The sequence below is a fragment of the Neophocaena asiaeorientalis genome, unplaced genomic scaffold (assembly GCF_003031525.2).
Source record: "Neophocaena asiaeorientalis asiaeorientalis breed wild unplaced genomic scaffold, Neophocaena_asiaeorientalis_V1.1 scaffold275, whole genome shotgun sequence".
Lineage (NCBI taxonomy): Eukaryota > Metazoa > Chordata > Mammalia > Artiodactyla > Phocoenidae > Neophocaena > Neophocaena asiaeorientalis.
This window is the reverse complement of record NW_020173679.1, coordinates 7,417,833-7,433,594: the sequence shown is the minus strand read 5'-3', so window position 1 is coordinate 7,433,594 and position 15,762 is coordinate 7,417,833. Positions and strand designations below refer to the sequence as shown.

General features: G+C 47.1%; 1 protein-coding gene across 4 annotated transcripts in view; it reads right to left on the bottom strand.

Annotated features, from left to right (window-relative positions):
* MTOR (mechanistic target of rapamycin kinase) overlaps positions 1-15,762 on the bottom strand; it is a 119,913-nt gene that overhangs the window by 1,653 nt on the left and 102,498 nt on the right. For all 4 annotated transcript variants that reach the window (XM_024749711.1, XM_024749710.1, XM_024749713.1 and 1 more), the window contains 16 exons: positions 15,329-15,427; positions 14,908-15,030; positions 14,530-14,712; positions 13,972-14,106; positions 13,577-13,751; positions 12,108-12,243; positions 10,889-11,036; positions 10,135-10,257; positions 8,821-8,903; positions 7,543-7,615; positions 6,524-6,598; positions 5,998-6,133; positions 5,262-5,327; positions 2,695-2,775; positions 2,339-2,419; positions 48-153 (listed from right to left, as the gene is read on the bottom strand). In XM_024749711.1, the coding sequence (XP_024605479.1) occupies positions 48-153; positions 2,339-2,419; positions 2,695-2,775; positions 5,262-5,327; positions 5,998-6,133; positions 6,524-6,598; positions 7,543-7,615; positions 8,821-8,903; positions 10,135-10,257; positions 10,889-11,036; positions 12,108-12,243; positions 13,577-13,751; positions 13,972-14,106; positions 14,530-14,712; positions 14,908-15,030; positions 15,329-15,427 (1,823 nt within the window). The remainder of the gene's footprint in view (positions 1-47; positions 154-2,338; positions 2,420-2,694; positions 2,776-5,261; positions 5,328-5,997; positions 6,134-6,523; positions 6,599-7,542; positions 7,616-8,820; positions 8,904-10,134; positions 10,258-10,888; positions 11,037-12,107; positions 12,244-13,576; positions 13,752-13,971; positions 14,107-14,529; positions 14,713-14,907; positions 15,031-15,328; positions 15,428-15,762) is intronic.

Here is a 15,762-nt window from a genome sequence, read left to right as displayed (position 1 = left end):
GGTCCTGATTCCTTCTCTGAACAGAGGTGCTTTGACAGGCCACTCACCAGCCGATGTAGCACTGGCAGAGGTTTTCATGGGATGTTGCTTGTTTGATGAGCAGCTCAACTTGTGTTGGGACATCCAACGTTTCATCGTGAGAGAAGTCCCGACCTAGGACGTGAGAAACAAAAGCATCCAGTCTGCACCCGGTTATTCCTCCTGGCCCCGTTTGGCTTAACTGTCCCCGCAGCCCAAATCAGTTCCTCCTCATACATGAATATAAAGGCTAGACAATAGTTGGATTTTAAATTCTCCTCCACGTGACTTGGATAACACCAGTCTCCTCTTAATACACACTCAGTTCTGGAGGGTAAAGTCCTACGGTCGGCTGAGTTCAAGAGTGGCGAAGATCTGGCCGATGGGATTATGAAGACTCCTCCTTCTAGTCCATAGTCATCCCTGAGTTGGGCAAGTGGCCGAGGAACCCGGTTCTTTTCGATCCTTCTAGCCTACCCTTCGAGTCTTTCCTCCCGCTGGGTGCTTTCATCACACATTCATACTCTCCCACCTCACTCAGGCACTGAGCACTGCCTGGCCGGCCTGTGCTGCTTCTCTGGCAGCGCGCCTTCCCATCTCCGCAAGCGCCACTCCAAGTCCTCTGCTCTCCCTGAACGTCCCAGCCTCTCCTCTGGCTCCTCGCCCTCACCAGCGCCCTCATCTCCCCCTCTGCGATTTAACGGACTCGCTAAATGCACAGTGTGTCGGGCAGCGTTCAAGGTGCTGGCTTCCTCTCCCTCCTTCCCGTTACCCCACTGAGCTGTCCCTCCCCCCATTTAAGGCCGAGATCACCTGCACTTTGCTCCACTGCCTGCTGCTTTCTTAGGAGCCTTACATCGACTCTCCTGCCTCTCACTCTTATCTGCAAACTCTCCCCCTCATGTTCTCACTTTTTTTGTAAACGCATTCCTCTCCTACTGAAGGAAAAAACAGCCTCTCCAACTGCTCCTTCTCCAGCTTCATCCTCTCTCCTCCCTGCACAACCAAACTTCTCAAGAGTTTTCAAATTTGTCTCCACTCCCTCGCTTCTCTCTCACTTCACATTCTCTTCGATTGCTTTAGTCTGGCTGTCGGGCTCATCACAACTCCCAGAAGGTCACCAGAGACTTGGAGCCACACTTGATCCCGCCCCACCCCTCATGCCCCATCATCGATCCTCTGGCTTTAACCTTCTAGATGGCTCTTGAATCCACCTCCGCTGCCACCCTTGTCTAATCAACTGTCCAGCCTGCATGACTGTGGCAACTGCTTCCTCCCCTGAGCCCCTGCTCCACCCGTAGCCAGAGCAGGCAGGATGTCACAATGCAAACCTGCCCAGGCCCCCCAACCCCTTAAAACCTTTCAGTGGTTTCCCACTGCCCATAAGACATAGGATAAAAATATAAGGTCCTATATGATCTGGCCCTGGCCTACCCAGAGTCAAAACACTTTGCATTGTGCTCCTCCCACCTTTCTCCGGGGCAGTTAAGACTGGCAGGCTTTCGGACCTTTTTTCTTGCTATACTCCCTCCTTTACCTGGAACAATCTGCCCTGATCAACTCCTCTTTCAGATTTTAAGCTCATGGGTAGTTTGCTGAGGAAAGCTTTTCCTGAACTCCTGAACTTAAATTCCCTGTTACTGGCATCATAGCCCCAGTCTCTCTCTTCCACTCATAACAGTATTCCTCTTTAGATTCTAAGCCCCACGAAGGCAGGGAAGCTGCCTGTTTTTACCGACACCGTTTCTTCAGCATCTAGCACTTGTGGGTGCTCAATAAACCAATGTGCCTTGACGACAAAGCTTATGTGCCAGGCCCTACGCTCAGTGCTGGGCCTCCCATGTCTCAGTTCGTCCTCACCGCCTTCTGAGGGGTCTTTTGCCTCCCCGCCTCCCACCCCCAAGTCACACCATCTGGTTAATGTGACATGTCTCCTGTTCAAAAGTATGTGTTTCTCCCCTTCCATGTTCTCCACTCCGTAACAGCTACCTGAGCACAGATGGGCAACGAATCAAGTGGCCAGATTTGCCCTGATATCAAGCCATTATAATAAAAAAAGTTTTGCCTGAATTTGGCTGACTCTGGACCCAACAGAACTTTACTGTTAAACTTCACTGTTAAAACAAGGTTAGCAACATTACTTAAAGAAAGTTTACTGGTCATTAGAGAATCGGAGAGGGCCCTTAACCAATGGCCTCAGAGACACTCCAGTTAGCAGTACAGGGTCAAAGTTTAGGCACCAGCACCACTGGGAACTGGGCCAACCGCCCACTAAAGGAGATTTTATGTCCCTCTCAAGTAAACACATACACACACTCACCAGTGAGCTTATCTCGAACTCTGTTAATAATCTGAATAGCTTTCTTATTTAGGGCCTCTGGTTTCACCAAACCGTCTCCAACTGGAATACACAAAAGTAGAAATAACAGTAAGATTGGATCATCACAACAGGTTCAATGGATGCCCCTGTTTTCTCAAATATTCGCTTTGTAAATGTTGGGTAATTCTTCTTCTTTGTCTAGCTTTGTCCTCAGAATATAATGAGAAATTCACAGGCTCTTTTCTGCTCAAAGGCAGTTTTGTTGCTTCCTCTTACTGACCCTCATCATGGTGCACACAGCTGCTATTTTCTTAATGAGCTAGTCACTGGTGTGATTCCTCAGAGGTTGGACTTACTGAAAGAATGAATAGATTCTGGCACTGTGGTCCCTGTTTTCTTATGGGCTGGTTCCCCAAGTTCCACACCATCCAAAATTTCTAGGAGGAAAAAAATCAGTTAGCAGAAGATTCAAACACCAAGAAGCCATTGTTTCAAGGTATTAGCTCTAATTCTTCATGTACTATATTCCCTTTAACACCTGCCCTACCTATCTCAGAGGGGAAAGGAGAGAGGAAGTGTTATGTTACTCTTTATGTATTTAAAAGTTTTTAGTGAGTTTCCGGGTGGTCTAGTGTTTAGGATTCGGTGCCTTCACTGCTGTGGCCTGGGTTCAATCCCTGGTCAGGGACCTGAGATCCCACAAGCTGCATGGTGCAGCCAAAAAAAAAATTTTTTTTAATCTGCAAAGCATGAATCTGCAAACATACAGCATTAATAAAATGTTCTGACATACAGAATAGGATCACGAGTCAAAGATCCGGTAACAAAATCTGGTTGGACAGAAACTGGTAATAACATAAAGAAAACTAGCTTTCAAGGGGTCACACACATGACTGAAACGTTATTCCTTGGAGGAATTTATACATCAATTCTGGGGAGAAAAAGTCCACAAGCTTTAGGGTCACCCTCCAATGACTGTGGCCTTCAGGAGAGCAGTCTAGAATCAGAACTATGAAGTTATTTACACATTGTCCTTGGACATCACAGGCCTTCAAACTGAAGCTAGTAATAATAATACTTTTATTGAGTCCCTGGAACTTCATTTTAAAAAAATAAATAAATGTATTTATTTATGGCTGTGTTGGGTCTTCGTTGCTACACACGGGCTTTCTCTAGTTGCGGCGAGCGGGGGCTACTCTTCGTTGCGGTGTGAGGGCTTCTCACTGCAGTGGCTTCTCTTGTTGAGAAGCACGGGCTCTAGGCGTGCAGGCTTCGGTAGTTGGGGCACACGGGCTCAGCAGTTGTGGCTCACGGGCTCTAGAGCACAGGCTCAGTAGTTGTGGCGCACGGGCTTAGCTGCTCCGCGGCATGTGGGATCTTCCCAGACCAGGGCTTGAATCCGTGTCCCCTGCATTGGCAGGCAGATTCTTCACCACTGTGCCACCAGGGAAGTCCCTGGAACTTAACTTTTAAGCCACATAAAAACAACCAGGTCCACCAGCACCTGGTGCCACCAGAACAGGCTGTCCTGATTCCCCTCTGCAATAATGTATTAAGGAGGTGGATCCTGAGAGTTAAACCAGTAAGTATCACGTAATTTGGGTGAGGCCAGTCATCTGTATGAGGCCGCCCAGACACCGTGGGTGATTCAGGTATTTATGGTATCCAGTGTAGAGTCCAAGCTATTCATAGATGATACCAATCCAGGATCTCAATTTCCTGCCGAGAACACTCTCTTCCTTTTTACACATCCAGATTCCATCCATCCAGTAAGGCTCAGCTTAAATCGCACCAGCCCACGATCTCCCTAAACCACTGCAGTTCAGAGTGACACCTCCTTTCTAAGGCCCACCATCCCTCTGTTAGCAACCAAATTATGTGCTACCTGTGCAGTGCACTGTTCTTTATTATTTCATATATACTCTGGTCAATTCCATAACGGGACTGTGTGCTTCTTCAGGGCATTCCTGGTATCTCACATTCTTTTTGCACCTCTAAACACTTTGGCTTAGCTAAGTAACTAGTTGCAAATGTTCCGTAAGTATTTGTAGAGAATATTTTACTGTTATACACCCTGACAATACTTCCTAAAGGATGACCGTATAGGATGTTGTTAGATGTGGAGGTCAAAGGGTTGGGCTCAGGGTAGGGAGCAAAGGGCAAGGGTAAACAAAGTTAAACAGCTTTACTTTGAGACGTGTCAGAGCATTTAATAAGCTGACCCTGTTCTGGCTCTTGGAAGGACATTATCTTCTTAGAACCCTGTTCCATGGACACATTCTTGGAAACAATGTTTCATGTGGTTTCCCAGCTCCTCAGGCAGCAGTGTGAGTACATTTCTGCTGCTTCCATCGTCCTATTTCTGAGCTATTAACAAAGCTTTAGGATTAAGGTATTATAGCTAGTAATTATCACAACCCAGGCACCATTAAAGGGCAGGCTAAATACAGGCTAATATTCAGACATACTTTTTTTTTCTTTTTCTTTTCTTTTTTTTTCTGCAGTACGCGGGCCTCTCACTGCTGTGGCCTCTCCCACTGCGGAGCACAGGCTCCGGACGCGCAGGCTCAGCGGCCACGACTCACGGGCCCAGCTGCTCTGCAGCATGTGGGATCCTCCCGGACCGGGGCACGAACCCGTGTCCCTTGCATCGGCAGGCGGACTCTCAACCACTGCGCCACCAGGGAAGCCCCAGACATACTTTTAATTATGTTTTTACAGATAGATTAAGATTGGATAGTTTGATCAAAATCTCTGAGCTTTAGCTACCCACTCCTTCCTGAGAGGCATTAAATAAAACACACGTTAGGTGCTTACTACTTTAAGTCATGCTTCCTAAAGGCAGTGACAAAGCTCACCCTCTTCTAGAAACACTATGGACAGAAAAGGACAGAATCTGCAACCCTTCAGGGGATGCGCCCACCTACTGACTGGCCAGCAGAGTAGGAATCTGTCCTCGTTCGTGATCGCTTGTTGCCTTTGGTATTTGCTAGGAAAAGAAATAAAGGGAGGATTAAAAAGTGCTTCAAATTTTGACTTGAAAAAAACTTGATTGATATATTTTCTTATAATCATAAAAATATAATTTTCCCAAAAGCTATAACCCCTAAGAGAGAAGAACCAAAGACGTATTGCTCGGGAGAAAACGGGTAGCTGTTAGCACAGGTATCCCATCCTGAGGGACACTTTATATGGTTGAGCTGGATTCAGACAATGTAAACCAGACAACAAGGTGAAAGTATGACAAGCACAGTGGAAAAGACGCCTCTTATTAGTAAACACCTTCTAAGGAGGTAGGAGAAAAGAATAGACTGAGATACTGCTGAGATACCACAACTGCTTGCATCTCCTGTCAAAATTCCATCTGCTACTCAACATGAAACCTAAACAAAAATCATTAGAGTACTTAAATTACCCTGAAAAAGGTTTCAATTAGTATCTAAACTGATGAGTGGAGTTTTCTGTCTTAGTTAATAAAAATACTTGAAATTCATTTCCAGCCACCAGAGCTGCTTTGTGAAAATGTAATGCGGTAGCCTAGTAACGTGTCTTGGGCTCCGCGCTTGAAGGGGGACAGGATCGTGAAAGGGAAAGCGTCAGATACTCCCACTTTGGGAGAGTGCGGACTCCAGTTCCCAGGCACTTGCTAAGACACTCACTGTCCATCAGCCTCCAATTCAGCAAGGGGTCATAGACGAAGGCTTCCAGCACGGCCATGACGCTGTCCTTGTGCTCCCGAAGCACTTCCATCACCGTGTGGCATGTGATTCTGTAGTTGCCGTCCAGGCCCGTGACCTGCAGATGGGCCAGAGCCATTCACCACAGAGGTCACCAACACTGGCCCCTGAAGGCCTTACAACCGAAAGTCAGGCAGTCAAGAAGGCGTGTCACCTCCACTCAGGAAGACGACTTAGCCCATTACTGATGGGCCAGGCTGGGAATGTCTTCAGAGCAAAGGGTCAGGTCAGGACTGTGATTCATATGAAACAAGGTCTGGAGTAAAGGTTGGTAAGACTTCCAAAGACGGATCATTTCTAACACAATGGAAAATACCAGGAAACGACTACAGAATAACCTGGGCGTTTGGGGAACTGGAGATCTAACAAGGAAGCAAGTCTGTCCTCAGAGAGGGTTGGAACTGTATCGGTCCCACTTCAAATCAGCTCATTATCAATATCCACTCACCTCCATAGCATTGGTCAACATTCTTGTTAGTCTAAATGGAATCTTCTCTGGGAATTTCTCTCTGGTCATAGCAACCTAAGGATAATAAAGGGAAAAACCAAGTCCACTGGTTAGACTTTTCCTCAGCTGAAGCCAGGGGCAGGCAGGTGGCTTTCCTTTGCATCACCAGCACCGACTTCAATTAGAGCACAGAAAGGAAGCAGCTTGAGTTTAGTGACGGGTCTTGTCACTGGGATCGAATAGACAACTAAAAATAAAAGAGAGAGGGTGGGGGAGAGGGAGAGGGGGAGAAATGGGGAGAGGGGGAGAGGGAGGGTGGGGAGAGAGAAAGAGAGGGAAGAGGGAGAAAAAGAGAGAAAAAAAGAAAAAGACAAGTGTGCATCACGCCCAGGCCTTTGACCAGCAGGCCATGTCGAGGATAAGGGATTTCTCCACTTAAAGAGGGTGTGTGGGGACTTCCCTGGTTAAGACTTCGCCTTCCAGTGCAGGGGGTACGGGTTTGATCCCTGGTAGGGAACTAAATTCCACATGCTTTGCGGCCAAAAAACCAAAACATCAAAAAAAAAAAACCAACAGAAGCATACTGTAACAAAGACTTTAAAAATCGTCCACATCAAAAAAAAAAAAAAGAAACTTAAAAAAAAAAATTAAAAAGGACTTCCCTGGGGGTCCAGTGGTTAAGACTCCGCCCTTCCAATGCAGGGGGCGTGGGTTTGATTCCCTGGTCGGCAAACCAAGATCCCACATGCCTGCCGCGCGGAGCGGCCGAAAAGAAAAAAACAAACAAACAAAGGAGGGTTGTGAACCGTGCCCCCATCCCCCTTTTTCTGAGTCCAATTACAGCAAGTATCAAAGAGCATGGATTTCATTTATTAGACTGATTTTCTATCACCTTGGTAGGAGAGGCAGGGGTGAGGATAATGCATTTTGGGCTTAAGTTTGCCTAAGTGGTTGGAGGAGGGTGGAAAGTGATCATCCAGGAAGGTGAGGTTACGTGGTGTTCTGGAACGCGTGTTCACCTCAAAGCAGTCCCCAAAGTCAATGTGCAGGATCTTCCCGCTCAGCCGGTCCAGCATCAGGTTGGATGGGTGTCTTTGAGAAACAGAAGAGAGACCAGGGGAGGTCAAGAGAGCAGCACAGATGAACAAATCCCTAAGTCTGTGAGACTCTAGGCCAGGGGCTGGCTAACTACAGCACTCAGGCAAAATCTAGCAGCACCCCTCCAGCTTCTATAAGTAAAGTTTTACTGGGGCACAGCCACGCTCACTTGTTTATATATTGTTTCAGGCTGCTTTTATGCTACAGCAGCAGAGATGAGTAGTTGTGACGGAGACCGTGTGGCCAGCGAAGCCTAAAATATTTATTATCTGGCCCTTTACAGAAAAGGTTTGCCGACCCCTGCCCTAGGGCTCAAATGAGAGTTTATCTGTGTGAATCACAAGCTGCCCCACGATACCGAGACCATTTGCTCTCCCAAGGTCCTTGGTCACAGGATAAATGGTTTCTGGCAGTGCTGGCATCTCAGGGTGACAAGCTTCTATCTTCGCTACTCGGCGCCTATCATAGGGTCTCATCTCCCTGAGCCCCTGATCCAACTCAACAGGTGTTTTACTAAGTGTTTTTTTTGGATCTTAGTTCCCTGACCACGGATTGAACCGTGCCCCCTGCATTGGGAGCACGGAGTCTTAACCAGTGGACCACCAGGGAAGTCCCTCTGAGTTTTTTAAAAACAGGAATTTATTATTTCTGTGGGATAAAATTTTTTTCACTCTCAAATAATTGCATGAAACATGATCTCAGGAGAAGAACAGTAGACGTCGGAATACTAGTTGTTTTTGTTTTGAATTTCTGAACATTCCTAAACTACTTTTTCAGTCAGTACACTAGGATGAAATTTATCATGTAGGAATATCAGAAGGATCTACTTTGGTTGGTTTCAATTAAGGAAATAGAATTATTTATCTTAGCATGGTAGTGATTGATAAATGTTTATTGAATCAATAAAATCAACTGGATTTAATATGGGTTTTAATACATTAAACCAACCTATGGAGAAAGTAGTACCCTTGAACTATTGTTTTTCTTCTCTTTAGTTTGATGTGTTGTTCTGTTGGCATGGACAATAAATAGGGGACTAAGGTTGATGCCCCAAAAAGCACCTAAAGTACAAAATACAAATACTTACCAAATGGTCATAAATCTCACTGGAAAACAAAATGAAGCCATTCAAGAAAACTACAATGGCTACAAAATGAAGCCATTCAAGAAGCAAGACTCAAAGAAACAAATTCACTCACCTATCACCCAGGCCCAAAATATACCCAACCATGGACATGACTGCTAAAGAACGGGTGTAATTGGTTCTTCGATCAAACCACACCTAGAACACAGGAGCACACGTGAACCAAGGCTCTGGAAACTAACTTGTTTCAACATAATTATACCCCAATCAGTTGTTTGCTTATAGCCCATCAATAAGCAGTTAGAACGTATAAGGGAACCAAAATCACATTCATGATTACAAAGATAAACTATGCTCAGAATAAACTTAATTAGAAATGTGCAGAACTTAGATGAATAAATAAATTAAACTTTGCTTAGAAGTATAAAGACTTGAGTAAGTGAAAATATCCATTTAAGGATATCCACTTAAGATTGAAAAGGTGTACTATCCTCCCAGATTATTCAATACGCTGAATGTAATTTCAATAAAAATTCACTGGCACGTTTTTGAGGGACCTTGACAAAATGATCCCAAAATTTATCTGGAAAAAAATTATATGTAAATAGCCAATGAGAAGAGACTTGTATTAACAGTGGGATACTTGAGGAGAAACAGGCAGAAAGATCAATGAAATAGAAATTCTAGAAAGAAATCCAAAGGCATGTAAGAATTTAGTATATAATAAAAATTGACTCTTTTAAATAGTGGTGAAAGGATGGATGATTTGGTAATACTAAAATATTACTTCATCGTCTTAAAAAAATAAAATTTATGCCCTAACTTTAAATTCCAACTTGGGTTAAGGATTTAAATGTAAACACAAATCTTTTTTTTCCCTTGTGATAAGAACTTATGTAATTTACTCTCTTAACATCTTTTATATTTATCATACAGCAGTATCATATCACATCACAAATCTTATAATTAGTAGAAGAAAAGATAAGTAATCTTGAGGTGGAGACTTTCTAAATATAAAGCCAAAGGTAGACTTTAAAGAAAAGGATTAAAATTCTATTAACTTCTAACATTTAAAAATGCACATCAAAACCAAAACAAAACAAAAATTTCAAACTGAGAAACATACTGTTAACAAAATTGAAAAACCAAATAAATAGGAAATTTATAATACATATGAAAAAGATTTAACAGCCTTAATAAAATACTATCATAAAGCAATGGCTGAAACTTTAAACTACTAACTACTGCTAGACTGCATGGCTCGCCCATTCAATTTCTGCTCTAAAAGACTGCCCATCATCCACAGCTAATCATTACAGAGACTCGTCCACCAGGTGCACAGGAACAAACAAGAAAACCATTCCTGACCCGAGGGGGTGCACCAAAGGGCAGTGGCACGAGTGGGGTGGGGTGGGGTGGGGTGCCGTACCTCGGAGCTGGGGCTCTTCAGCCACAGCAGCCTGGCCAGGTCGTCCCCAGCTGTGTTGTTGACGGCGTGCTCAAACACCTCGACCTTCTGCATCAGAGTCAGGTGGTCGTAGTCTGGAGCCATCTGCACCAGGACACAAGGGCTGTGAGGGGTGGCCTGAGATAGGCAGTGCACACCCAGGAAGAAACAAGCCTCCGTGGCCAGGCAGGGCTGGGTTCTAATTTCCCCACCACCGCCAAAAGGAGAAGGGAGACAAGGAAAAGCAGTGGCCACTCTAACCCAATGACCACAGGAAGTGCCAGGGCGTAAGGGTAAAACGGGTCTTGCCTCAGTACCAGCCTACCGGTATGAACGAGAACACTGGAAGGTTCAAGGTTTGGGGTAACAAACAATTCTCGTTCTCCTCACTCACACACCTACCAAGCATTACTTCCCCATATGGCCAGTCAGTGCTCTGCATACATTATTAGTATTCAGTAGATACATGTTGCCTGATAAATAATGCTGTCCGGTCTCACGGAGGGTGATGGAAACCTAATTTCTGGGCTTTAGGGTCCTTCTGTTTCTTAGAGAAGGTTATCTGCTTTAGGACTCACATCATTAATCCTTCGTCAACAGCTAATTCCCTCAAACAGATTTTTCAGTGATGGACACGTACAGAAGAACGAGAAAAGCAGCTTTGTACAGATTCCCTGACTGGTGAGTTTTGCCTCCGAGACACTGAAGGCTTGGGCCTGGCAGACTCATCACATACCCGCAGCATGATGCGATGCTCGATGTTGAGAAGGATCTTCTTTTTCTCCCTGTAGTCCCGGATGAGGGCGTGCAGCGTGTCACAGTGGGGGACCCAGCCGATAAGGCCCGAATTGGTTGATAAGGGAATGACAGCATATCTCTGGATGCTAAAACCCATGGGGAAGCAGGGTCATTGAGCAGAAAACAGAGTAGAACTTTTTTTTTTTTTTTTTGCGGTACGTGGGCCTCTCACTGTTGTGGCATCTCTGGTTGCGGAGCACAGGCTCCAGACACGCAGGCTCAGCGGCCATGGCTCACGGGCCCAGCCGCTCCGCGGCATGTGGGATCTTCCCAGACCGGGGCACAAACCCGTGTCCCCTGCATCGGCAGGCGGACTCTCAACCACTGCGCCACCGGGGAAGCCCCAGAGTAGAACTTTGATCCACTCATGGCACATGCAAACTGGTTTGAATGAACCCGCCAGCACAGGGCTATTGTGGGGTGTGTGATGAGGGACGTTTTGTGAAGGATAAAGCATCACACAGAGTCAGGGGGCTGATGGTGTGAAGGCACCATCAGCCTTCCCAAGCTGTCTAACAAACTCACTCCTTTGGGGGAACAATCCCGTGATTATTACTAAGCCTAAAATAACCTCCCCACTTAATATCTATGTTCTTTTTTTTTTTTTTTTTTTTTTTTTTTGGGACGCGGGCCTCTCACTGCTGTGGCCTCTCCCGTTGTGGAGCACAGGCTTCGGATGGGCAGGCTCAGCGGCCATGGCTCCCGGGCCCAGCTGCTCCGCGGCATGTGGGATCCTCCTGGACCGGGGCACGAACCCGTGTCCCCTGCATTGGCAGGTGGACTCTCAACCACTGCGCCACCAGGGAAGCCCCATATCTATGTTCTTAACAGAAAGAGGAGTAAGAGAAGACTGAGGACAGGAAGGGCTTGGCAGGGCTGTCATCCTGTAAGGGTAGAACACACTGAATTTGTGGAATCTCCAGTCTAAAGGCCACAAAGTGTTCCTTTCTGAATCCTCTGGAGGTTATCAAAGGCATTTCCCATGAGAATACTCTAAAAACCTGGAGAATTTTTCTCTTTGACACCTTGGCTATTGATGACTTCCTGTCAGGTATGTAATTATTTATTTGGCAAAGATACATGACTACCTGGAGAGATGTTAAGAAATAACTAGAAGATTTCTCAAATCAGTGCCATTTTCACGGCATCCTGAATACCTGAGGTTTTTCCGAAGAGATGTTGGGTCATTGGCCAGAAGGGTGTTGACCAGGCCGAAGAGCTGCATCACTCGCTCGTCCTGCCGCAGATCTTCATGGCCCTTCAGGAGGAAGACAAACTCGTGCCCGTTGCTGCCTGTAAAGAATGGGGGGAGTAGTCAGCGAGGATCAGAGGGTCTCAATCCCACTGGCTGGTGGACCACCACTGCATTCACAAGTCTGTGGACACATAACTTACCCAATTATACCGTCCCTACAAAGAGAAGAAACACTCCCTAGAACGGATGAAAAGAATGGCCCTCCTGTTAATGGTCCGCCAATGAGATGTTCAAATCAACATAAGTAAAATTTTTTAAATATTCTGTCTTCAAGGGTCAGGAACAAGTCTGCACAAAGATGGTCACTCTACCTGTCCCCTCCCCAACCCACTTTCTGTCCTTCTCTGTCCTGCTCTGACCCGAGAAGCCTGACCCCTAGAGACCACATCCCCTGGGCTCCCCTGTGTGCTTGGCCAATGGGGGCAGTGGCGGGAGGTCAGAGGGTAGGAAGAGGGAGAGGTCAGGGTACTTGCCCCTGACAACTGGCCAGGCTACGGTTCTGGAAATAGCTCCCTCCCACTGTCTGAGCCACGGCTTCTAGGGGACGGCCTCTCTTTCCAGGTTACAGCCCTTGCCGGGCTCTGTGCCCTCTTCATGCTGGAGGTTAGGGGTGAGTACTAACTTCACACTACCGGCTCTCTTAACTCAGCCACACCTCCGAAAACAGTCCTTTGGTAAAGTCTCTTTAATTAGACGCTGCTGAAAGCTGACCAACACGTGTTTTAGTATTAGAAAAGGCCGGCCCACGGAGAGACAATAACCCGTGGGCCACCACTTGCGGCTGCCCGGTGAATAATCACTGTTTAAAAAACACAATCACTGTTAAAGGCAAGAGAGCTGAGAGTGTCAGCAGAGCACTGAGGCCTCCCGAAACCACACCCTCTAGGTAACGAACCTCACTGTCTGAACTGAGTTCTACTTCAGTCTGTTCACTTTACACAGCAATTCCCACAAAGAGAGAATGTGAGAGTGAACAGGGACACTCGAGCCCGGTGCCCTTCCTTCGACGTGGCCTGTCACCTGCCGTGCTTGCATCCGGGGCCTCCTTCTTGCCTCATCAGCTCCCTGACAGCTGCCCACCCACCCATCCCCCACGTCGCAGGCCTTCACAGCTCCCTTCCACCGGTTCTGGGGGCGGGGCGCGGTGTTATGCTTCACTTAAGTAAGCACAGCTGAATGAATCAACGAGGGGTCCCAGGGAGGAGGCAGTAAAGGAGAAACCCACTTTTCCCTACTCGGCTCTCAATAAATGGGAGAAAGATTAGTCGTGTGGACAGCAAGCAGTCGTTTCAAGAGAGGGGAGGGGTCTGCCAGGGTGGGAGGGAGACTTGGGTCCTTACCCGAGTCTCGGGTCCGCACGACGGTCCTTACCCATAAGCGTCAACTTCCGGGGCCTCTGCTTGGATGTGATGACTTGTAGAGATGGTGCAATGGACTGAATGCGAATGATCGGCTGGTTGGGGTCGTATGTTCCCGGCACAGCCAATTCCAGGTCCCGGCACATCAGAAGTTTTGGGGACACGTATTGCAGCTCTAAGGATGTGAGCTGTGAATAATTACCACAGGGTTTAGTTTTCTGCCTCAGGGAGAAAATTTAAATGCCATGTAAGTATTTTTCAATGGGTTGCTAATAGCGATGACTTGTCCCAAAGTCTGCAGGTAGAAGTGGAACCAGGTGCTGGGGGGTCAGTGTTAGAATGTTCACAGACAATAAAACGGAAAGGACTATAATGACCGTTAACCCTGCTGGAGCCTCAAGATCCTACCTGAGGCAGCTGCTTTGAGATTCGTCTGAACACGTGGTAATAGAGGTCCCAGGCTTGGGTGAGGTCCTTGACATTCCCTGATTTCATGTACTTCCTGCACCACTCTTGGGCCTCCATTAAATCTCGACCATACGCCTGAGAGGGAATGCAGGGGAAATTTGCAAGTTGTCATTTGTGTTGACTAAGCCACAAGGCTGAGTCCCCAAGCAGACAGCAGAACTCCTCGGGAGCGCACCCTGGCCAGAAGGCACTGGCCTGGATAGCTCAGCAGGGAAGCTCGGCAGTATTCCAGCCCCAAAGTCCCAACCTCAGAATGGCTTTTCAGGTAAAGTAAGTTCGGAAGACAGACGAGATGGCCTCGTGAGGAATCCCATAGTTTTCCCATTAAAGTTTTGGGAGAGTTCTTGTAACTTAGTGACAAATAAATTTCTGGTGTTTTATATCCTATGACCTCCCTCCATCAGAATACATTTTCTTCAAGTCAGTAAAGAGGTTAGAGGGAAAGGGGTCTGCAAAAGGCTCTGGAGTCCCGTCAGTTGACGCTTTTTCATCCCATACCTGGTTGAAGGATGTTTCCTTCAGAGTCTGGGGTCCCCGCTCCATCATAGCATGCAGGGGCTCCAGCACCTCGAACATGCCTTTCACGTTCCTCTCCCCAAAGTACAAGCGAGATGCCTCTTCCAGGCCTTCGTGCCACATCTCATGCCAGAGAATGGCCACTCGGATCAGCTCCTCACTCACCTGGATCAGAAAGGGGAAGGAGGGAAGCACCAAGGATAAGCTAAGCTCAGGAAGGCCTGTCTCGGAGAAACAGAAGGTACTCTATCTGGCAGCCAGAGGGAGTACACAGCCCTGTCATGAGGAAGTAAGACAATTTCACTCAAGACCTCTGCTCGGTGACCAGAGGCCGTGAAATCTGCCCCGGCCCTGACTCACCATCATGGCCTGTTGCACCAAGGTGTTACTGTGCTCGCACATGTTCTTCAGAATCTTGTTGGCCGCGTTGTGACGGGCCGTGGTGGTGGACTTAGAAGCCACCGTCAGCGGGTAGATGAGGGCCTGAAGCAAATACAGAAGGAACATTTCCAAACTCGTGTGAAAGGAGGATGACAAGAATATGATACCGACACTCATCTGAGTCTACCAGGCAGGGGCTATACGATCTTGGCAAGGGTTCTTTCTTTCCTGGAAGGCCCCTGGATCCCAGAGCCTGCCAGCTAGGCAGGCCCTCCCGGGGGCAGGACAGGACGCTTAGCTCCCAGTTGCACTTGCATCTCTAGAGCAGCTTTAGGAAAGGCTGGCCACCAAATCAGAAGGTCAGCAGTTAGATGAGAAACTGCCCCGGGTCTCCACGTACCTGGGGGTGGTACCGACCAATGTCTGTGAGAAGCTGGTGAATGAGACGTCCCACCAAGGGCCTCGGCGTATCAATTCTCGCAATGAGCTGAGGTATAACCTGATATTCAGAAAGAGACAGTGTGCAGCATGAGATGTGGAAACAACTCCAGTTATTCTTCTGAGCCACGAACAGCTCTTATGACTTGTTTGGTAGATGCTGTTGGGCTTGGAAATGGTTCATTCTCTTCAGTTCTCTAAAAGGAACTGAAGAAAATATGGAGTCTTGACCTTGGGGTCGATCCCTACTTCCTCACCACTGTACAGCACATGCTTCCTTGCTACTCTCAACAGTGTGTGACTGTAAGAGGAGACAGACGAGGAGCAAAATCTGACCCATCCCCCACTTGGTTAAGTGTCCTCCCCTGTAATCAAGTGTCCTCCCCTGTAATCAAG